Below are 21,888 nucleotides of genomic sequence, written 5' to 3'. Positions count from 1 at the left end.
ATGCAGTATGACAATAGTCATGATATTATATGCCTAGTCTACTATCATCACAACATGAAATTACGACGAGATTCCAAACAGCTAGGCAAATACTGGTAAAGCTCTTCTTATTAATAAAATCATATAAAAACACAAGATTCGTGCAAATCACGTGTCTAACGTATTAGATTCCTGAGGTTAGTTAGCAGTAAGCCAATCAAAGCTCATGTCAGACCCACCGCTTCTCTCAATGTTTATCGAGATTCGAGCTCAGATAACAACTCAATATCATCACAATGACGATGCTTTCAACCCAGTCATGACGGTTACTAGCTGTCAAGATCTTGACGCTCTATCGACAGTGAAATCACATTCTACACACATCGAAAGCTGAAAAGAGAGGATAACTGCTATGCTACCCCTCCCTCTCGTAGCTCCTCGCGATGTACGTGATATCCCATCAATTCTTGCCTCTTCTTCTCTGCTCACAATACCCCCAAGTCGCACGAGCTATGGCTAGGATCCCCCAACTCCTACCGCTCCTCCTTCGCCAACAGCAATAACCATCACCACAACCCCGACACCTCACGCCGCCAACCTCACCACCACCATGCTGCCCCCCCACTCGCACGTTACTCTTCTCCACCACCCCAACCGACAGCCTCTCCGTACTACTCCATGAAGAGCGCGCCTTGCGTCTCCGTAAAGAGAATATTGCATCCTTCGGCTGCGCTTGGATCAAACCCGCCGGTTGTCCCAAGACCATGCTGGGCATGCGCGAGGAAGAGGCAGAGAGGGAAGAGGGGCTTGCAGCGGTAGCACAAGAAATGAATGCTGCTGCTGCGGCAGCCGCCGCAGCCGCCGCAGCAGGTGGTATGGATGCGTTCGGCGATCCTTCTCAAGTAGCTATGGGCCAGATGGACGGTGGCGGTGATGGGATTGGTGCGGATGAGCTGGAGCGAGATTTGGATGATGATATCCCCGAGGCAGAGGGCGATGATGCGGAGGGCCTGGTGGAGGAGGGGGAGGAAGGGTATGAGGATGATGAGGATGTCGAGGGAGAGCTGATGGAGCGGAATCTCGACGATGATATACCCGATGGATTCTCAGATGGGGATGACGATGAGGAGGAGGACGAGGAAGATTTCGACAACCAGCCGGATCTAGATGACGATATCCCCGTAGCTCCGAGTGAGGTTGGCTATGGAAGTGTTATGGTTCGGAACCTGGACGATGATGTCCCGGAAGCTGAGGATGAGGAAATGGGGAATGAAGATGAAGGCGAATGGCAGCATACCGACTCGGAAGCGGAAGATGATGAGGAGGATGATAGTGACGATGATAACGCACATGATCTATATGCAGACCACTTCCGCGGAACAGCGTCGGGGCCGATTTCGTCAAACACCGTGACTCCAGGCAATAGTGCGCGTCGGGCGGTCCCTTCACAGCTTTCGCTGCCCCGGCCACCGACTAGGGCGCGAGAGACAGAGGCTCAGAGGCGGTTCTTGCAGCGGTGGAGCGGTGGTGGGACAGACGGGTTTGACTCGAGTATGGTTATGGATGAGGATGACCTGCGCGCTTCGATTACCAGTCAAGACAGTGTTCGGCGGCACAGCAGATTCGCCCGGTTTAGTAGGCGGGGTGGTCCAAGAGACAGTCTTGATTAGACAGTAACTTGATCAATATTTCATAGCGAGGCGTTTGGGTTGACGGTTAAATATCATAAATAGAAGCATCACCTGTTCCATTTCGTATTATTCTTCGTGCTTTGCTCTTAATTATAAGTAGTATTCATATTCTTGCACAAAGCAATATGTCTATAAATGCAGTGTAAAAATGTACAATATGTTCAGTTAAACAGCTGTAGCAAATATAAAACATATCTTTTTTGTACCAAACCAAACTCCATGTCCATGCAGATTACTGTATATAAAGATGACAATGAATGTGGGTGCAAAGGGAAATGCCTAGAAAAGCCATACATAGGCAAACAGCAAAAACACGGCCAGGAAGAAAAGCAACCACACACGCCAGCCGACGCCCGTTCGTTCGGCCATGCGCAGCATACGATTCATGGTTCCTCGAAGACGTACGCGGGTGTTATCGAATGCCTCGTTCATGGATTCTGCCTGTAGCATTGTTAGAGAGGTCTCGTCTAGATTCAGAGGCGTGCGCGCTCACTAGGCTGGAGGACGAGCGAATCTCGTCACCGATGGCCACCGTAAGCTACCAGAAACCTGTTAATAATAACCCATCATTAAATGACGACAAAGGAGAAATACTTCTTTCAATGCCCTGACCTTCGCTGTGATCCCCTCGACCTCATTATCGTTTTGTGATTCACTATACATCGAATTAGCCCAGGCAACATTAACTTCTCATTACTCAGACTTACAGTTCAGAAAGAACAGAATCCGAATAGTGGCCCCTGCCAAGCACAACATTCAGTATCCCAATCCAGAAATATAAGCTTATAATCCTTATTACTGACCTCGAGTTAGGGGTTGCCGCACGATACCCCGAACTTCCAGGGGTCAAATTCCCATTCGGATATCCATCACTGACAGCACCGGAATAGGCGCCGTAGCTGGGTGTGTGTCTACTCGAGGGTCGCGATCGATCGCCATTTCCGCTACTGCCGTAGGAATCGAAGAGTGACGATGCGGCGCGAGGGTCGCGTTGGTGAAGGTTGGAGTGCGGAAACCTAGAAACGTAACCGGATGTTAGTTTAGATACATGTAAGTAAATATCGGAGGATGGTGGTAGTCGTAGTAGATGCTTACCGCGACGCCATGGGGGATTTTTTGGCTGCACTCTCAGTTATCCAAATTGCAGTGAAGGTGAAATCTGGATGTGAGAATGCTGGACCGTTGATTGCGGATGTGATTGAAAGTTAAACGGATCGGCCGCTTGGCGGCTTCTTATTCGATGGTTCACAGGCCGCCATATTATACATCAATCATCGCTTGCCTCGCTCGATGCTGTCATGTTTGAATAAATGCGCAAATAGATAGGAGCAATTCAAGTTACTGATGAAATCGAAATTCTGGCTAGTGCATGTCCGCTGAATTATAATTACACAGGCGGTACGTCCTCGGTCGAGAGAAGGCATGGTTATGTCGGGTATATTATGGTAGTAAAAACAAGGTACACCACTGTACCTGACGAGGAATTCTCAAATTTGTTTATATATTTGGGCTAATTCTGCAAAAAACCACACATTTTGTTTTAAAACATAATATGACGCCAGCAATCAGTAGGCGGGTATTTCCATGCGACGGTAGTCACTAAAACATCCTGATCCATGCATAATCAATCGCCTATGCTGTGCCATTTAGGAGCGTTGCTGGGCAACTCGTTAATCGACCGTTGCTGTCGTCTCACCAATTGGAGTTGTCGCGCTTATTCTTGCATATGATCGTCGCCACCCTCTTCGCCTTGGAAATCCTCGTCGTCTTCGTCTTCATCATCCATGGGGTCCTCGCCTTCAGCCTTGGCTTTCTCGGCAGCCTCCGAAAAGTCGATGCGCTTGCCACGAGTGCGGCGGCCGCCGTCGATGATATTGTCGGCTGAAATGGGTTCAAGGTTACCCTGACCCTCCTCTTCGTCGTCTTCTAAATAGTTGGGTTAGTTGTGCGCATTCTAATTGTATGCTGAAAACAATGGCGACAAGTCACAAGTGGTTTGGGATGGATGGATACCTTCGCCCTGTCGAAGCTGTTAGTACATTGCTCTCATCATCATCGCTGTGGTGTTAGTTCATCAACGTACTGATTCTTCCTCCTCATCCTCCGAGCTTTCATTTTCTTCATCCTCGCCCATGCTCACATCTTCGTGGGCTTGCGCAGCCTTGCCCTTGCCCTTCGCATAGGCAGCGGCATCGGGGGCATTGGCAGCCGGGTCGTTGAAATCGGTAGCTTGGTTATCACCCATAGTGGCTTGCAACTGTGTGCGTGGCGAGATCGAGAATAGATTGAGTTGAAGTGCTAGCAAGGATAGGACGAGAGACCAGCGGAAGTAATTTTTTGCGCAGCGAGAGTGTTTGGGGGGGGGGAAGAGAGGATTTAAAGACGGCGCGTGAAGGTACTTTTGTTATTATTATTGTGATCGGTGATCGCAAGGGAGACTTCGCTGCAGCGGCTGATTGGCTGGAACGATCGACGCTCCGTGACCGCCTTCTGTCCAGCTCTGCTTTGCTTCTCCTACGTAGTACATGCTGCTATCATACTTGGTAACTTAGTGCTTCTGCTGCCAGAGCGTGCTGTAAGGAGAGCAACTAGTAGTCAGTTCGTCGTCACTTAGTACTGGTTAGCAGGTGCTAACGAGGAAGAGTATGCCACGCCCCAAGGGATGGCGCCCATGATTGACGTTATCCGGGCATTATCCATTAGCCATGCTGAGCACAGAAGCAATGCAGGCTTAGTTCATAGTAGTACTTCATACGCACATATGTACATCTTTGCCTCTGTTCGGAATTTATGGATCAATAATGGATCACAATCGAGCCTTGAATAAGTTATCCCTCGATCGAAGATTCTCCAGAATCTCCCTGCCCTACTAGGATAGTGCACCCTATTTTTACAGAGACCTCCAAGAGATCCATGACAGAATCTAGAACAATCAATAATAATCGTTACGCAACCGGCATCATGCAACCGTGTCGTAAGATGGCATCTACTTGCTCTAACATGAGTGGAAGGTGATGGTCTGCCTCAGGCCACGAATCGCGGGCGTCATGGTGACGGCAGCTGCCCCACCATAACAATGCTCTGCCTGAGGCCTCTGCTTAGCACTAAGAAAAAAAATCTTCGGATACGTCATGATTTCCCCCACTCCGCCATCACGCACGATAGCCGTGAGTTACAGAACAACAGCTCTCACGACCACCACAACCAGCCAGGCCTAGATCGAGGCAATGTATCGTAGACGAGCCCAATTCGCACGCTGTAGAAACCCCCCGTAGCGTCTGCGCGGCTCTGGCAGGCTCGGGCACGCAGTGGAAAGGCCCAGCCTGCCGTGGAATCGTAAGGAAGTCGCTAGAACCACTAAGCCCAGAAGCTTCCATTCACCGCCCACACCTATATGAATCCACGCCGCTGCCTCCCAGGCCTCTTCTTTTTTCTCTCCCACACTTCACAACACTCCATCTCTTCTATCATAATTGAGGATAGGGTTATCTGCTCTCTATCTAACCTCCTAACTCGATCATCCTCTCGAGTTCGCTGTACACTATTACCCCCCTCGTCCACGTTTCCTCGTTTCTTTTGATACCCCTTTCACAATGGCCCCCGCTATCGGTATCGATCTGGGCACGACCTACTCGTGCGTAGGCGTCTTCCGTGACGACCGCATTGAAATCATTGCCAATGACCAGGGTAACCGCACGACTCCCTCGTTCGTTGCTTTCACCGACACCGAGCGTCTCATCGGTGATGCCGCCAAGAACCAGGTCGCCATGAACCCTCACAACACAGTCTTCGACGCCAAGCGTCTCATTGGCCGCAAGTTCAACGATGCTGAGGTCCAATCTGATGCCAAGCACTTCCCCTTCAAGGTCGTCGACAAGGCTACGAAGCCCGTCATCGAGGTCGAGTTCAAGGGCGAGACCAAGCAGTTCACTCCCGAAGAAATCTCTTCTATGGTCTTGATTAAGATGCGTGAGACTGCTGAGGCGTACCTCGGTGGTACCGTCAACAACGCGGTCGTCACTGTCCCCGCTTACTTCAACGACTCTCAGCGTCAGGCTACCAAGGACGCCGGTCTCATCGCCGGTTTGAACGTCCTTCGTATCATCAACGAGCCCACTGCCGCCGCTATTGCCTACGGTTTGGACAAGAAGGCTGAGGGTGAGCGCAATGTCCTCATCTTCGACCTGGGTGGTGGTACCTTCGATGTCTCTCTCTTGACTATTGAGGAGGGTATCTTTGAGGTCAAGGCTACTGCCGGTGACACCCACTTGGGTGGTGAGGACTTCGATTCCAGACTCGTTAATCATTTTGCAAATGAATTCAAAAGAAAGTACAAGAAAGACCTCACTACCAATGCTCGTGCTCTACGCCGTCTCCGCACTGCTTGCGAACGCGCTAAGCGTACTCTCTCTTCCTCGGCACAGACCTCTATCGAGATTGACTCTCTCTTCGAGGGTATTGACTTCTACACTTCCATCACCCGTGCTCGATTCGAAGAGCTCTGCCAGGACCTCTTCCGCTCCACCATGGAGCCCGTCGAGCGTGTCCTCCGTGACGCCAAAGTTGACAAGTCCTCTGTCCACGAGATCGTCTTAGTCGGTGGTTCTACCCGTATCCCTAAGATTCAGAAGTTGGTTAGCGATTTCTTCAACAAGGAGCCCAACAAGTCCATCAACCCCGATGAGGCCGTCGCCTACGGTGCCGCAGTCCAGGCTGCCATTCTCTCCGGTGACACTTCCTCCAAGTCCACCAACGAGATCTTGCTTCTCGACGTTGCTCCTCTCTCCGTCGGTATCGAGACTGCTGGTGGTGTCATGACTCCTCTCATCAAGCGCAACACTACCATCCCTACCAAGAAATCCGAGACTTTCTCCACCTACAGCGACAACCAGCCCGGTGTGTTGATTCAGGTTTATGAGGGTGAGCGTGCTCGTACCAAGGACAACAACCTTCTTGGCAAGTTCGAGCTTACTGGTATCCCTCCTGCTCCTCGTGGTGTTCCTCAAATTGAGGTCACTTTCGACATGGATGCCAACGGTATCATGAATGTCTCTGCTGTTGAGAAGGGTACTGGCAAGAGCAACAAGATCGTCATCACCAACGACAAAGGCCGTCTTTCCAAGGAAGAGATCGAGCGCATGTTGTCCGAGGCCGAGAAGTACAAGGAAGAGGATGAGGCTGAGGCTTCTCGTATCCAAGCCAAGAACGGTCTTGAATCTTACGCCTACTCTCTTAAGAACACCCTTGGAGAGGGCAAGCTCAACATCGAAGCCTCCGACAAGGAAAAGCTCGAGGCCGAGATCGAGAAGACCATCAGCTGGCTCGACAGCAACCAAACCGCTACCAAGGACGAGTACGAGTCCCAGCAGAAGGAGCTCGAGACCGTCGCCAACCCGATCATCTCTGCCGCCTATGGTGGTGCTGGTGCAGCTCCTGGTGCCGCCGGTGCCTCTGCTACTCGCACTGCTGACGAGGTTGAGGAGCGCCCTGAGGAGCTCGACTAAATGCCTCACCATATCATAGATCTCAGAGCGGGGAGTGATGAGTAACACTCCTCTGTACTCTTAAATTTTTCCTTTGTTCCAAAAATTCTGGCTTGCTAGTTTGGCAAGTTTACTGGCGCTAATGTTTATGAACTGGGCATGTTTTCGTTACGATGCATAGATGATAGGTCCGGCTGTGTTTATGATATTACACCGCAACCTTAGTTACGAGTCTAATAATACGTCTCTTTCAATATTTTATTTATTCTTAACTGTAAATTTATTTAACGAATGGTATATTGGAACAGTTATCCAATATTAATACACTTATGATGACCAAAGTTTTCAATATAGCATTGCAAATGTAGAATGGGTTGGGGGTCCTCCCCATATCAACCATAACACTTGAACTCTTTCAAAGAACGCGGCCATAGCTTAGGGCGACGTTTGTTGCTTTATTAATACCAGAGAGTGTTTACACATGACATATCATCAATAGCTCGCTTGGTTTCACCTGAGAAATGGGCAAGGACAATAAGCGCCTTTTCAAACAAGGATTGACCAGTCTTTACCAACTGCCATGCTGAACTTAAAGAGCAACCTTCATCAATATCAGTTTCAGTGTCTGACTTGGAATCCTTAAGATCAGATCCGATTGCCTCTGATTCAAATATTACCGATGGTGCCTTGGAGTGGGTATGGTGTTAAGTTACATCCATCTAACCTACTTTGTGGATTCTGTGAAGATTGTATGCGGGACTAGTCATAAAGCGGATTTGTAGTGTCTCTTCGCTAGGAAAGTAAGCTTAGAGAAGAGAATCATGATAAAGAGAGAAATTAAAGCTATTTGTGTATATCTAAATAAGAAAGTTATCTAACTTTCCATGTTAGATAGCACAGTTTTCAGCTAAACTATTATATTGTTAATTTTTTAAAGAAATATCTATTCCTAGATGTTACGATTACCATTACCTGGACTTTAGATGGATTATTTCAAGAATAAATCTCTGATAAAGATTTCTTACTATTAGTAGCTTCCAATAAGATATACTTAATTTTGAAATTTATCTAATTATTGAATTTTACAAAGAGCAGCTTTCGAATGATTTAAGCTGACTGATATTCCCCATTCTGACATGGGGTAGGAATCAGTCATTTGCATGACTCCGTTAGGAAACGACTAGAGCGCGAAGCAATCTAAGTTTAAGGGCTATAGAGGCAAAGCTGGGTTAGCAGATGCATACTGATTTATCTAATGGAGCAAGAGGACAAAGCGGCGACATATTCTTAGGGTTGAAGGAGACCTGAAGTGGTCCTGGGCCAACAGAGAAACCAAGGCAATAGAAGGCTCGAGGAAATGGTATATAAAGTAATTCGCTTGGGATGTATGAGATAACAGAATTGAACGGGTACTGGCATTTACAAGATGGAGCATGGGAGGACTCCCGATTATATTTAATTATTTTAAAGTTTGGAGCCTCAGGCAAGGAAGTAACAGCAACCGCATTCGTATAAATTTGTCCCCTCAAGTTTTATTTCCGTCAACTACTGGTTTATCCCAAATAGGATTATGGTAGAATATTCGCAAGAGTTTATCACTTCTCATAGATTTTCGAGGGCTAACTTTGGTTTAGGAGGCTTGCCTTATTACTTGACGCAATCCTGAACTCGAAGAAATCGGAGCCTGCCAAAATTCACCGTTAAAATCTAACAATTGGTTGGCCTGAATTTAGATTATCGACCAGCCAATTAATTCTGGATTGTTAGTACACCTGCAGGGACGAAGCGTTTCAAGTGATTCAAATTCTCTTCTTCTACAGTTCATCGCAATATCGTCCATGAATCGAAACTCAATTAACCCGACAACTACGAAGAGATGGAGTTGGATGTCACAATAGAAGGTGAACAAGCGTTGGTCGAGATCTGCACTCGGAAAAAGGAAGAAGGCAGGCTCCTTAGCGGCCCTGAAGGTCCGAAAGTCATCAAGATTTGGACAATATCGTTGCCAAATGCGGATTTAGGGTGTCTTCCGAGGCAGCAACACAAGACTTGGCAATCTGAGAAAGTGAACTGTGAGATCGTTCGCGTCCCTCAAGTTTATCGCTTCTTCCAAGCGATTAGCTATGGGAAACGACTCAAATGATTTGAGGCTATACCCCCTTGTCCTATGTTATACCGATTTATGTCGCCGAAATATGAGACTTGGAGAAGATGGAAAGTTAATCTATCTGGTCGATTGGGGCCATGCTAGGTTTTATCCACACTTTTATGAAGTGGCGTCACCCTCATACATGAATCCTTATGATGCTACCTACCAGGGACCTCTTATAGAAGCTGTGGAGTTGTTGATACAGTTGACAGATGATGAGAAAAACATGATGAAACTGATCCTTTATGCCCTATACACCCTCTGCCGAGCGAGGAGATTTAGCTTTCTACATGTCAAATCGCTTTGGAAAATTATATCAGTAGACAGTGGACTCCAGTTGTTGAACTAGGATATGTATTACATATAAGAAAAGATGGTAATCAAATTTCAATCTCACTTAAATCACGCGAAAATAAACATCATGTGGTAAGTTTAAGTCCTTCGGTGATGTTCCCATACTTTGCAAAATACATATCAGAAAGATAATCTTCTTTCGGTACCCACGGTCGCTGAGAGGATGCTTTCGGCATATGCTCCCGTGCACGCGCAATATACGTAGACTTGAGGTTCATAAGCGAGCGCGTTTCTAACTTACTCGGGTCTTTCAGTGTAGGAACCGCAACGGAGGCGTGCTTGCTCTCCATTTGCTTGAGTATTCTGCAAATCATCGCTATACTCGCTTCGGCGCCAAGAGTCCATGAGGCATTGGTGTAGCCAATCACGAAGCCGGCATTGGGGACGTCCTGCAACATGAACCCATTCCAAATGTACTTTTGAGAGAAATCAATTCGCTCTCCATTCACTACTATGTCAATTCTTCCCGCTAGTTGCATTTTCAGGCCAGTTGCTGTTACGATAGTGTCTGTAGATAGTTTCTTGCCCGAGGTAAGCTGGATGCCGTCAGCATCCACTGTTTTAATGATTCCTGTCTCAATTTGGCCTTTCCCGGACCTGAGGGACTTGAAAAAGTCTCCATCGGGACAGAGACAGAGTCTTTGCTCCCATGGGCTATAGGAGGGCTTGAAATGAGGATCCACGGAAATTCCAACAGGGAGCTGGGACGCCATAAGTTTTGTCAGAAAGCCTCGAGAGGCAACGGGGTACCGTCGGCAAATGATAAACATGAACCGCGCGATGAGAAGGTATCGTATGCGATTGAAGCGGTATACCCACGACGTTGGTAGTAGTCGGCCTAGCCAGCTGTGGGAAGCAGGGTTGGGAATTGAGACGACATAGCTAGGGCTACGCTGTAACATTGTCACTTTGGCTGCCTTTTCTGACAGCTTCGGGAGAAGTGTCACCGCTGTAGCCCCACTGCCAATAATGACAATGTTTTTATCGGTGTAGTCGAATTTTTCGGGCCAGAACTGGGGATGAATAACATCACCCTGGAAGTTTTGGAGTCCTGGGATTTCCGCATCCAACGGCTCATGATAGTCGTAATAGCCCGTTCCAAAAATAATAAACCGCGCAGAGAACTGAGATTTTATGCCATTGCTTTCAACATTGACCATCCATCGCTGCTGATCCCACTCGGCTTTGAGAACGTGATGGTTAAAGTAAATATTAGGCTTGATTTTGTGCTCCGTTGCAGCATCATTGAGATACTGGAGGATATCCTTGCCCTCTGCAATTGGATTCGACCGATTCCATGGATACCACGGAAAGCCAAAGGTATAAAGATCAGAGTCTGATCGGATCCCTGGATAGCGAAATAGATCCCACGTGCCTCCGATGCGGTCTCGTGCTTCTAATATGGCATATCGATATTGAGGAAATGAACTTTGTAAACGATACGCTGAGTTGATGCCCGATATACCTGCACCAATGATAAGGACATCGAACGATTGTTCAACCTTTTCAAGAGGAAGACTGCCCATTGTGAACTGCTGTGCTAGATACTAGGGTTGAGTTGTTGGGGTGTACAAAATGTGATATTCTTTACAGCCACGTCTGGCCTATTTAAGTTTTGAGATATGGAATTCGCTCGGTAGCAATCACACGACATCGAGGGACTCTCGGGGCTCCTCTTGATTTTCTGTCTGATGATCTCCGAAATCCGAGCAAGTTGCCTCACTTACACTTCATGGCTGGATTGCGGAGATGCGGGAGATCGGATATTTATTACCAAAATAGGTAGTAACATTCCTCAATTTCCAAAAAAGGTATAATACTTCCGATCATTAATAGCGTGTTTACACTTTGAACCCCACGGGGTTGGTGAGGGGGCGAACGAGTTGGGCAATTTCTTCGGCTGTTTGAATAGGACTGAGTTCAATGGCAGCCGTCTTCACGTGTTGTTGTTTTTACTCTATAAAAGTCGTTGCCTTCGAATCCCGTTGACCAGAACCCAAATACAGGATTTATCACATGTCTGCATCATAAATAGCTGACCCTGATTAGCAAGAATCCGCCTTGACGTCAAAAATGTCAGTGAGCACACTCCTCCTAGAGTCATTCCAGGGCCTTTTCGACAAGTTGCCGCAGCAAGTGCAACGCACCTTGTTACTTCCCACGGTACAGAAAGGCCTTGCGTTGCTAGCCACGTTCCAGGCACTCAGAACTTTTAATGGCTACCTCTCCCGAGGTGCACAGAACAACTGGACTCGAGTTGCATCATGGGAACCTAGTAAGGAGTTGGTGTTGCTTACTGGTGGCGCGAGCGGGATTGGAAAGCAAATAATGAAGGATTTGGCGCAGTTGAAAGTCAAGATTATTATCATAGACGTGCAGGAGCCAGATTTTGCACTACGTGAGTTCAGCGCAATAATGTATTTGTCCCAAAACTAATACGGCAACATAGCTTCGAATGTCTTCTTCTACCGAGCCGACATCACGTCCTCTTCTGTAGTCAAAGAAGTTGCAGGGAGAATCCGGAAGGACCACGGAGATCCAACAATTCTCATCAACAATGCAGGTGTCGGGTTTGGTGGTACAATTTTGAGCGAACCAGAAGAACAGATACGCCTCACCGTTGAAGTTAATCTTCTCGCTCATTTCTGGACTGTGAGGGAGTTCCTACCTTCTATGATTCAAAAAGATCATGGTCACATAATCACTATTGCGAGTCTCGCTAGTTTTGTCACCCTTGGAGAAACCGTCGATTACGCTAGTTCCAAGGCTGCTGCTCTTGCTTTTCACGAAGGGCTTACCCAAGAGATCCGGCATTGGTACAAGTCAAAGAAAATCCGGACAAGGTCAGCATTCCCCATCTTCCGGGCATACTATTCTTCAAGCACGGAATGTTGAGTATATGTTGTTTTTTCAATGACCACGACACCAGCTAATATAGCCATACAGCATTATCCACCCTCTATGGGTTCGTACTCCCTTGATCGATACTCTTGTTCAAGCCCGCAAACATTTTAAACAGCCAGTCATGAGTCCGGAGAAAGTATCGTCCGCTGTTGTGAAGCAGATTGTTTCTCGCTCGGGTGGCCAAGTTATAATTCCAAGTTCATATAATGGCGCATCTCTCCTTCGCGGACTACCAAACTGGATCCAGGAAATGGTAAGGGATAAAGCCTCGATGACCCTTGTGACGCTTCGGGAACTTGAAAATCAGATCGACGCGGGAGAAAATATCGATTCTTGAAGCTACCCTTGCATGGTCGATCCTTCCAGAGATTCAACTTAAGATGCAAATTAAAATCGTTATATCACTGAAATAAATTGCCCTCCTTTGCCTAGTAATTCAAATAAAGACCCTTTGAACCCATTCCACCTTTGTTCCCAAACATATTTAAGTAATGAAATGATTTGATCGTTATTAGCTGGGCGAATTGGGAATCGTGTCATAGTTTTCCAAATTGATCTCGAACGAAGAGGGATTTCGAGTAATGCTAAGAAAATTGGGAAGGAAGTGTATTGTAATTTTGTATCCGGTTTGCAAAGAGCGAAAAAATCATCTCTTTGCTCGAAAATGTCGTTGGCATACGAAACTGCAATACCATCCTGGCTAGAAATCGGATGGACGAGACGGTGAATCAACAGCAAGGCTGCGGATCGATACATAGACGCTTGCGCTCGCATTGACAATATCTCTATTTCGGTGAATTCAACGGACTTCAAAGAATCCTCGTCAGGTTGCCACGCGCGAACTCGTCTTTCGATGTCTTCTAAATCGTTCGTCCCTGCTTGATAGGGCTTAGATGCCATTTGATTGCTCACAGTACACAGGTCATAAAGAACTGGTATTAACGAAGTACATAATCCAGCGATACGGTCGGCAACTTGGGGACGTATAATATGTGGTCGAATTATGGGAACTTCGCGGTTAATCAAGCACCAAACTATATCCCAGAAAAGGGGAGTAATTGTCACTGAATCTAGGAAATCAGCCTGAGCTAGTTGCGAATACCATGGCTTGACAAGGTAGAGAGAATGCCGTAAGATCAACATCGAGCCTGCTGACGCGAAGAAAGAGTCGAAAGCAGCTAATGTCTGACCTAATAGCATGACTGCCAAGCCGTCATTTTCATTGGTAATCTCAGTGGCTCGCAATTTTCGTAATGAGTTGGTGACCTCGGTGATATCCATTTGTCTCGCAGCGGCCGGATCACGCCGGGCGCAGTCCAAATAAGTCTCCATTGCACTGAACATATCTCGCAAAAGATCCGGAGCCATACCATATGTATATTCCAACGCATGGTAAAATTTAGGAGCAAAAGTTGGGCCGATCATGAAAATGTCATTGATAGCATAGAAGTCGGCAATTTTTGGCGGACGTGGACTTTTGTGTTCTCCCAATTCAGTTGTTGTGGATTTAGCAATTACCGCCTCTCGCATGGCGAGCGCGTCTGTGAAAGATGGCGATGATGGCACCGGGTCCAACTTTTGCTGTACTCTTGTTTTCTTTTTCTTGTTGTGTAGGCCATCTCCTGAGCGCCATACTTGTACGTATCCTCCTGGACCAAGAGCTTTCGGGCGAGCTGGCCGTCCGGGTCGCACTTGATCACGAACCATCGAGCAACTTATGGAATAACGTGTACATCGTCCACAGCTTGTCGATCCGTCCTGGAAACGACATTTCTTCTTGTGTGCGTAACACTGGTCGCAGGACCTTGAGTTCGGCATGTTGCCTATACAGTTCACAATACACCTCAAGTACGTGCATCCAAAGGATTCTCCCCGCACTTGAGATTACTACGATAACGGCTAAGCACCAATCACAGATTGCTAATCTAAACCTGGGGTAAATCCATCGACCTTGCTCCTACCCTCCTTCTACCATCCATTGATATTGGCGTAACTGTATATATTCATGGGTGGATGACGTTAAAAGTGATAATATTTCATTATTTCCGATGAAGTTTATACTGATGGCGGCACCAACACCTCCACCGTTGGAACGCTTAAGTTTTGCCGGTGAAACTGAAAAGGGCGACTCTCTTTTCCTAACTGATGTCTCGCGTGTATCGACTCGTGTTGTTTTTAAAAAAATGGAAAAGTCTGTTTCCTGCTCTCACATTCTGCAATCCTGTTAGTAAATTCCAAATAGATGTTTCAAAGATAGAGAAAAACAAGGGGCAATCTCCATGGTGAGCAGTCAAAGGAATGGGCTCCATCATATAGGGTAGAATATACCGATCAACAGGTGTTATCCCAAGGAGTCGCATCCCATTGTTTAGTACTTGGCGGGCAGCTTCGAATAGAGAAGCTCGAGCACGGGTAACGTCAGGGCCTTCAGGAGCATTTACGACCTTGACGATGTCGTAGCTCGAGGAAATCTGATGGGTGAGATTGAAAAGATAAGTCAGGATGGTCGATGGTTCATGATTTTTTAGTGCCGTAGCAACGACATCAGGCCATTGTGCGATCAGACGAAGTAAATACGTGACGTGTTGGTTGTCTTCCAAATAGCTGAAATCTGCATTGGCCAAGTCATCTCGACCAAGTTCGGTTTTTCTGATGATTGAAGAAAGGCGAGCGTGAGCATATTGTAAATACGGACCTGTATCCCCTTCAAAAGAAGTCATTCGCGTCATGTCAAATGGGTAATTGTGAACGCGTTTACCGGACATGTCTTGAACCATGACTGCGGTTATACCAATGATGTCTGAAATGTCTTTTGGGTTTTCGACTTGCGCATATTTTACTTCGTTGGCCTTCATTAATTCATGCATAGCTTTCCCGCTTTCGTTGAGAATATCACTCAGGAGTCTCACCGTTCCCATTCTTGACGACATGCCCTGAACCTTCCCAAAGTTGATGTGAAGGAGCTTAGACGCAAGTTCTGGAAATCCCATCAACTCCACCGTCTTGAAAAGTCGTTGGAAATAAAGATCCTGCTCAGCCGATACGACATATATCATTTTGTCGAAATCGTATTTCTCTGCTCTCTCCAAAACGGCCCCAACATCCCTGAGAAGATACGTGGTGGTCCCAGTCCGATTTCGAATGACTGTGGAGGCAAGTTTTGGTGCCCCATGTTTCTTGAAGTTGATGATCGAAGATCCATTGTCTTCTTCACAAATTCCGTTTTCCTGTAGAATTCGCTCGACTTTTTCCGTTGTAGAGGACTGTACTTGAGATTCACCAGAATATTCATCGAATGTGATGTTCAACCGGGCGTATGTTGAAATGTACCGCTCAATACTGACATCCCTGAAACGCCGCCATAAAGTTAAAGCTTCTTCGTCACCATTTTCCATTCTTTTGAAGAAATAATTTCGTTCGGCATATAACCCTTTTGACTCGATCTCTTCGGTATCGAGGCCCTTATCACGGGCGTCCCTACTCGCGTCTTGTTCTGGCTTAAACTCTCTGTTGATCCGGGCATAAATATCAAGCAGATGACCTAGAGGATCTTGTTTGAACAGCTCTTCAGATCCATATCGCTGCCATCCGACTGCTAAGAGACCGAACTGCTTTCCCCAGTCGCCAAGATAGTTGACTTTGACAACGTCCCAGCCCATGCTTTCATAAAGATTTGAAATGAACGCTCCAATGATGGTGCTTCGCAGATGGCCCGCATGGAACTCCTTCGCGATGTTGGGAGAGGAGAATTCCACAACAACTTTTTTTCGGGGCGTACTGATATTAGTTTCGTACTTGAGACCATATGATAGATTCCAGCCATAAGTTTTCTCTCGATCAAAGACATAAGGTAGGAGTAAAAGTGGCAAGGTCTTAGGCGAAAAACTGACAGGGACCCAGATGCCAGAGGGTGGTATCACAGTAAATAAAGGAGATTTCGGAAACTATCACTTACAATGTACTTGGTGAGCAATCATATAGAGGCATGCAGGTCGACAAATTCCCACGAGCGGATACCTCATACCTTTGAAGCAATTTCTACTGCAAATTCATCTGGTTTTTTCACTCGAATACCCAAACGAGGAACAACTAGAGTTAGATCGCATTTTGATGCGTTGGTAGGGCGTTGAAGACTGTCGTATATGTTTGCGGAGTCGCATTCAATAATTTGGTTTGTAGCGTGCGTCAGATAAAGTCTGTATATATCCATAGGATTTTCTAGTGGATAAGATGAGATGCTTGGAAAGACGGGAAGAGGACCGTCAACTTCGAGATTTTGAAGAAGGGTCTCAAGACCCTGATTATTCAGGGTATTAGAGCGACCCATGACCACAGTAAGGCGTGAGAAAGCAGTCAAGTTTCAGGATCGATGTGAGTTCTTCCAGAGGATTGGGGAATGTGAATGAGGGAGTTGTGAGTCACTCAGCTGTTCCTTCCATTTTGCTCAACGCGGCGCAGGGAAGGAAATAATTACCCCGCGACCAGCCAGGCTAGTTAATAGTTAGACATCAATCGATCAATCAGTCCGGCTGAGGAGGGCTAGGTGATAAATATATGGATCTAGGCAGCAGCAGCAGTATTTGAGTTAGCAGACAATGTCTGAGAGCAAAAATAATGAGAAGGAATCTAATACATTCGCATATTAAGATTGATGAAATCAGGGACACCGAAGAATGGTCTACGAGTATGCGTAATTCGAATACAAATAATTCAAGTACTCAGCCTCATCTAAATTAAAATGCGTCAATAATATTCTAGATCCCATTTTAATAATACTATTAGGCCCTCAAAACGTCGTTTATATATGTGATATATTACATACCGAGAGGTATGAGATAACGCGCCATATGATTGGCCTGCCCCGGAGATGCACGCTAAGCCTGTTATTGCCTAGTGGGCCCAGCTATTCTTGGAACGTGTGACAGCAGTGTGTCTCACAGCAGATCCTCTCTCATCTTATTCTTCTTTGCACACCCCGAGTTTTCGATTCAATCCGTGTCGGTTGGTCATTTATCTGTTTATGCCTTTCTATAACATTCAATTTGTTCATATACTGCATTTTGTATGGCCAGCACAGGCGGCTAGGCCCTGTTTCATGTTTGTTGACAGTCAGTGATTGACAATATTCCAATTCACCCCTGGAACCCAGTGCCGCCTGCCACTTGGTACATTTCTTCAAATGATCGGGTATTAATATGAGTTCTAAATCTGCAAATATGGAGCCTCACTTGGTGATACAGCTAGTGAAGGACACTGCAGCCCAGTATTCGTTATACGTTCTGCTTGCGGTGTTGTTGTTCTCATGCCTCGCAAATAGAGTCATCACTGGGCTTCAAAGTCAGCCATACGCATCGACTGAGGGCGAAGCGCATCGTGTCCGGAAACTCGCTTATTGGGTTCCTGGCCTCGGACATGCATTCTCGTTCGTCTGGAGTCATCGAGCCTTTTTGCTGAAAGCAGTGTATGAATGGCCTAGTCTATTGATGTGGCTTCAAAACTAACTTATTCTCTAGAAAAACCATAAATGAACCCGTTGTGGCTCTGCAAATGGGAACTAGAACCCAATACTTTATCTACTCACCCTCTATGGCGCAAAGGCTTTTCGACTACAGAGGGGCCCGCTCTGGAGTATTCTCCACGAGGATAATCGAGAATTTCGTTGGTGATAGAGGCCTGTTTCGTCGGATAACACCCGAAAATCTAGAAACGATTAGTCGTACCCTAACGCTAATTACGGAAGAACCTTATCTTGAACAGCTCTCATCGAAAATCGCCAAGTTTCTCGAGAGAGAGACAGCTAACTTGGTCTCTTTTAACCGTAGTCTTGTTGACCAGGCTATATGGGAACGTAATGCCGGGATTACCGTGGAGGAGGATAGTAACCCTCCGGTTTCCGAAGGAAGTCTCTTTGCCTTGACTAGAAGCTTCACAACTTATATTACCACCCAAATATTTATGGGCCAAGCTCTTCTCGACTTTCACCCTGGCCTTTTGGAGGATTTATGGCTATGGGACCGCGAATTTGTACGGTTGTCGGGCGGAACTCCAAGGTTGCTTCTACCCGGAGTATCAGCAGCACATGCAGCCCGGGAACGCACGACGAGGTTGATGTCAGTCCTGCAGGCGTCGTTCTTGGCAGTAGAAGATGGTCGAGATGCACCAATGGAGTTCCGTGACCTAGATGATGTGTCAGAATTGATGCAGCAACGGATACGCCTATTGAAAACACTCGGTTTAAATCCTACTCTCAGCGGTCGGTTGGACAGTTGGTTATTATGGAAGCTGACCAGCGATTCCTCCAAATTGACTTTTTGGACTCTTTTCCATGCATACTCTGATCCCACTTTACTGTCCAACATTCGAAAAGAAATTGCACCATTCGTCAAAACCTCCCGCCTTGGACCTAAGGAGACGGGTCTACCCTTCATGGAGCCACCCAGGCTTTCTATGGATATGAAACGGCTCCTCAAGTCTTGCCCACTACTGAAAGCAACGTACGCGGAATCTGTACGATTAGAAACGAACCCGATTTCATATCGGGAATTGACAACGGATTTGGTCTTGACTGAATCTCCCAAAGAAGCAGCTATTTCTGATTTGAAAGAACCACGTTTTTATGAATTTCACCGGGGGGATGTTTTGGCTGTTCCCTGCGGTGCGCATCACATTGACCCTACTTTTTACCCGGAACCTCAAACATTCGATCCCACAAGATTTATCTCCGTAAAATCAGGGAAGAAAACCTTCGATTGGCAGGGCGTTCTGCCGTTTGGTGGAGATGATACCTTTGCTTCCCTGGCTGAGCGCGAAGTATTGGCGGTTTCTGCTGCTATTATCTCTCTCTGGGATATTGATCCAGTGAGCGCTGGAGGCTGGAAACATCCAGGTCATAGATTGTCAGCAAACGCCTACAATATTTCTCACGATGTGCGCGTGCGATTGAAACACCGTATATGATCGAATGCGTTTTCTTAGTTTGAGTGTATGATAGAATAGCATAGACCATGTCTTTTCGAAACAGCTCTCGTAAAAATCAATTTTCTCCTAGATGCATCTTAGATCAAAGACGGATGTCTGCCGATTATTCCCTCAGTTGACCTTCCTGAAGTGGAAACAAACCACGGACTAAAATCCGAGGACGCGGAGGTAATCCGCTCTCCGCATTGCAACATCTAAAAGCGGGCCGACACCAATAGCCATAAACCTATCATCAATTGTGTTTTTGTAATACTCGTCCATGAAAATCATAAAAAAACACAAACAAAGAGAACTAGCCACGGACAAGCAAAACAAAAATGTCCTTACCCAGTGATGATCAAACATCCCATGCCGCAGACGATTATGACCTCAGTAAAGCAATTACATCCCGATCAGGTCTTCGCCAAGGTCTAACCTCGTACGGCGATGCTCACTTCTCTCTCTTCTTACGCAAAGTCTTCATAAAGGCTCTTGGATACACAGATGATGCGCTGTCACGACCTATCATTGGCATTATCAACACTTATTCAAGCTATAACCCCTGTCACGCCAACGTTCCCCAGCTTATCGAGGCTGCTAAGCGTGGCGTGCAGTTGCATGGTGGCCTCGCAATTGATTTCCCCACAATCACATTGCACGAATCGTTTGCTCATCCGACGAGCATGTTTTTGAGGAATCTCATGAGTATGGATACAGAGGAGATGATCCGTGCTCAACCAATGGATGCGTGTATAATGGTTGGGGGTATACTTACCTAACTCCCACAGAGATAATGAATTAATAACTCACCATTTGTTACGTCTAGGTTGTGATAAGACAGTTCCGGCACAGCTCATGGGTGGAATTTCAGCGAATAAGCCCGTTCTTCCCCTCATTACCGGGCCGATGATGCCTGGTAGTCACCGAGGGAAAAGACTAGGTGCTTGTACTGACTGTAGAAATAATTGGGCTGAGTATAGAGCTGGGCAGCTTGATGTCGAGGAAATCAGTGCTATAAATGAAGAACTGGCACCAACAGTAAGTTTTTGATTGCAGCATGAATTAATATTGACAAAGGAAACAGTCTGGAACTTGCGGCGTGATGGGAACAGCTAGTACGATGGCTTGCATCACTGCTGCTTTAGGCATGATGCCTTTTAAAGGAGCTTCGGCCCCTGCTGTCTCTTCCGGGCGTCTACGCGTTGCTGAAGAGACTGGTGCAAATGCCGTCTCGGTCGCCCAAGCCAAGCGCACCCCGCAGGATATTCTTTCCAAAGAATCATTCTTGAATGCAATAACGGTACTTCAAGCTATAGGAGGATCGACAAATGCGGTGGTTCATCTACTGGCTATCGCGAACCGACATCCCAACATCCAAGGAGAAATTACGCTTCAGACAATTGATGACATTGGCAGAAAGACACCATTGCTCATAGATTTGAAGCCTAGCGGAGAAAATTACATGACTGATTTCCATAATGCTGGTGGTATGCTTGCGCTGTTACATACCCTTCGGCCACTTCTTCACCTGAATGCTATGACAATATCGGGGAAAACACTTGGTCAAGTCCTGGATGAGTCTCCATTCAAGTCATTCCCATTTTCTGAGGAAGTCGTCAGACCTCTTTCAAACCCGCTTTATGAATCATCATCACTGGTGGTTCTTAAAGGAAATATTGCCCCTCATGGAGCAGTGATGAAAGCTTCGGCGTCGAAGGACCGGTCTCTGTTAAAACACTCAGGGCCGGCTGTTGTTTTCGAAGACAGCGCCGACCTCGCAAAGCGAATCGATGACCCTGATCTTCCAGTATCAAAAGACTCGGTTTTGGTTCTGAAGAGCATTGGGCCGATAGGGAATCCCGGGATGCCCGAAGCAGGGTTGATCCCATTGCCGCGCAAACTGGGTGCGCTCGGGGTCACAGATATGTTGCGCATCTCTGACGGAAGGATGTCAGGAACAGCGGGGGGTACCATAGTGCTTCATATCTCACCGGAATCAGCTATTCCAGAATCACCGTATGGAATTGTGCGGACAGGTGACATAATTACGTGTGATGTGGAAAATAGGAAACTGCAACTAGAAGTGTCTGACGAGGAGATTCAGCAAAGGATTGCCGAACGGAAGGCAAAAATCAACATAAAGGGACCCGGGGCGACTGTATCGCGAGGATATCGAGCTCTCTACACACGATCTGTCAACCAGGCGCAGGAAGGCGCCGATTTTGATTTTCTAACCGCGAAAGGGGCGGAGTGGACTAGGCCATAGTGAATAGAAAGGCGTTTTCATAGCATGCCTCGCAAAATATGCATGAATATTCATAAAAGTAGAATCTTTTAATATCCTTTTATACAAAGACATGTATTCAAGTAT

General features: G+C 46.7%; 11 protein-coding genes across 11 annotated transcripts; 6 read left to right on the top strand and 5 right to left on the bottom strand.

Moving 5' to 3' along the window:
• Positions 1 to 391: 391 nt before the first annotated feature.
• Positions 392 to 1,649, top strand: BGW36DRAFT_394373 (Apc15p protein-domain-containing protein; the record flags this gene model as incomplete). The annotated part of the gene is made up of 5 exons (XM_046217909.1): positions 392 to 424; positions 481 to 610; positions 664 to 1,311; positions 1,345 to 1,378; positions 1,406 to 1,649. 5 exons carry the CDS (start codon positions 392 to 394, stop codon positions 1,647 to 1,649), a joined length of 1,089 nt encoding a protein of 362 aa, XP_046077268.1.
• Positions 1,650 to 1,678: 29 nt separating this feature from the next.
• BGW36DRAFT_370955 (SNARE complex subunit Bet1) lies at positions 1,679 to 3,105 on the bottom strand. Its single transcript, XM_046215302.1, has 6 exons — positions 2,766 to 3,105; positions 2,474 to 2,686; positions 2,378 to 2,410; positions 2,265 to 2,325; positions 2,164 to 2,208; positions 1,679 to 2,111 (listed from the first exon to the last, which is right to left on the bottom strand). The coding sequence occupies exons 1-6, from the start codon at positions 2,774 to 2,776 to the stop codon at positions 1,950 to 1,952; spliced, it is 525 nt and encodes a 174-aa protein (XP_046077267.1). The 5' UTR covers positions 2,777 to 3,105; the 3' UTR covers positions 1,679 to 1,949.
• Positions 3,106 to 3,384: 279 nt separating this feature from the next.
• On the bottom strand, positions 3,385 to 3,915 carry BGW36DRAFT_423768 (histone chaperone domain CHZ-domain-containing protein; the record flags this gene model as incomplete). The annotated part of the gene is made up of 3 exons (XM_046219872.1): positions 3,385 to 3,596; positions 3,684 to 3,690; positions 3,754 to 3,915. The coding sequence occupies 3 exons, from the start codon at positions 3,913 to 3,915 to the stop codon at positions 3,385 to 3,387; spliced, it is 381 nt and encodes a 126-aa protein (XP_046077266.1).
• Positions 3,916 to 5,020: 1,105 nt separating this feature from the next.
• On the top strand, positions 5,021 to 7,491 carry BGW36DRAFT_370949 (molecular chaperone Hsp70). The gene has a single exon (XM_046215301.1). The coding sequence runs from the start codon at positions 5,264 to 5,266 to the stop codon at positions 7,172 to 7,174; it is 1,911 nt and encodes a 636-aa protein (XP_046077265.1). The 5' UTR covers positions 5,021 to 5,263; the 3' UTR covers positions 7,175 to 7,491.
• Positions 7,492 to 9,276: 1,785 nt separating this feature from the next.
• BGW36DRAFT_355618 (uncharacterized protein) lies at positions 9,277 to 9,651 on the top strand (the record flags this gene model as incomplete). The annotated part of the gene is made up of 1 exon (XM_046213664.1): positions 9,277 to 9,651. One exon carries the CDS (start codon positions 9,277 to 9,279, stop codon positions 9,649 to 9,651), a length of 375 nt encoding a protein of 124 aa, XP_046077264.1.
• Positions 9,652 to 9,721: 70 nt separating this feature from the next.
• Positions 9,722 to 11,182, bottom strand: BGW36DRAFT_423766 (uncharacterized protein; the record flags this gene model as incomplete). The annotated part of the gene is made up of 1 exon (XM_046219871.1): positions 9,722 to 11,182. One exon carries the CDS (start codon positions 11,180 to 11,182, stop codon positions 9,722 to 9,724), a length of 1,461 nt encoding a protein of 486 aa, XP_046077263.1.
• A 547-nt stretch (positions 11,183 to 11,729) lies between these two features.
• Positions 11,730 to 12,897, top strand: BGW36DRAFT_288046 (putative short-chain dehydrogenases/reductase; the record flags this gene model as incomplete). The annotated part of the gene is made up of 3 exons (XM_046210547.1): positions 11,730 to 12,054; positions 12,106 to 12,499; positions 12,603 to 12,897. The coding sequence occupies 3 exons, from the start codon at positions 11,730 to 11,732 to the stop codon at positions 12,895 to 12,897; spliced, it is 1,014 nt and encodes a 337-aa protein (XP_046077262.1).
• Positions 12,898 to 12,956: 59 nt separating this feature from the next.
• On the bottom strand, positions 12,957 to 14,378 carry BGW36DRAFT_286951 (uncharacterized protein; the record flags this gene model as incomplete). The annotated part of the gene is made up of 1 exon (XM_046210465.1): positions 12,957 to 14,378. One exon carries the CDS (start codon positions 14,376 to 14,378, stop codon positions 12,957 to 12,959), a length of 1,422 nt encoding a protein of 473 aa, XP_046077261.1.
• Positions 14,379 to 14,698: 320 nt separating this feature from the next.
• On the bottom strand, positions 14,699 to 16,887 carry BGW36DRAFT_288430 (arginyl-tRNA synthetase; the record flags this gene model as incomplete). Its single annotated transcript, XM_046210573.1, has 2 exons — positions 14,699 to 16,504; positions 16,585 to 16,887. The coding sequence occupies 2 exons, from the start codon at positions 16,885 to 16,887 to the stop codon at positions 14,699 to 14,701; spliced, it is 2,109 nt and encodes a 702-aa protein (XP_046077260.1).
• An 889-nt stretch (positions 16,888 to 17,776) lies between these two features.
• BGW36DRAFT_286810 (putative cytochrome P450) lies at positions 17,777 to 19,517 on the top strand (the record flags this gene model as incomplete). The annotated part of the gene is made up of 2 exons (XM_046210451.1): positions 17,777 to 18,021; positions 18,074 to 19,517. 2 exons carry the CDS (start codon positions 17,777 to 17,779, stop codon positions 19,515 to 19,517), a joined length of 1,689 nt encoding a protein of 562 aa, XP_046077259.1.
• A 241-nt stretch (positions 19,518 to 19,758) lies between these two features.
• On the top strand, positions 19,759 to 21,874 carry BGW36DRAFT_370944 (putative dihydroxy-acid dehydratase). The gene is made up of 3 exons (XM_046215300.1): positions 19,759 to 20,282; positions 20,344 to 20,555; positions 20,602 to 21,874. The coding sequence occupies exons 1-3, from the start codon at positions 19,856 to 19,858 to the stop codon at positions 21,781 to 21,783; spliced, it is 1,821 nt and encodes a 606-aa protein (XP_046077258.1). The 5' UTR covers positions 19,759 to 19,855; the 3' UTR covers positions 21,784 to 21,874.
• Positions 21,875 to 21,888: the final 14 nt, after the last annotated feature.

This window comes from Talaromyces proteolyticus (assembly GCF_021365285.1).
Source record: "Talaromyces proteolyticus strain PMI_201 chromosome Unknown BGW36scaffold_2, whole genome shotgun sequence".
NCBI lineage: Eukaryota > Fungi > Ascomycota > Eurotiomycetes > Eurotiales > Trichocomaceae > Talaromyces > Talaromyces proteolyticus.
Note: the sequence above shows the minus strand (reverse complement) of the source record. Positions and strands in the feature narration are given on the sequence as shown.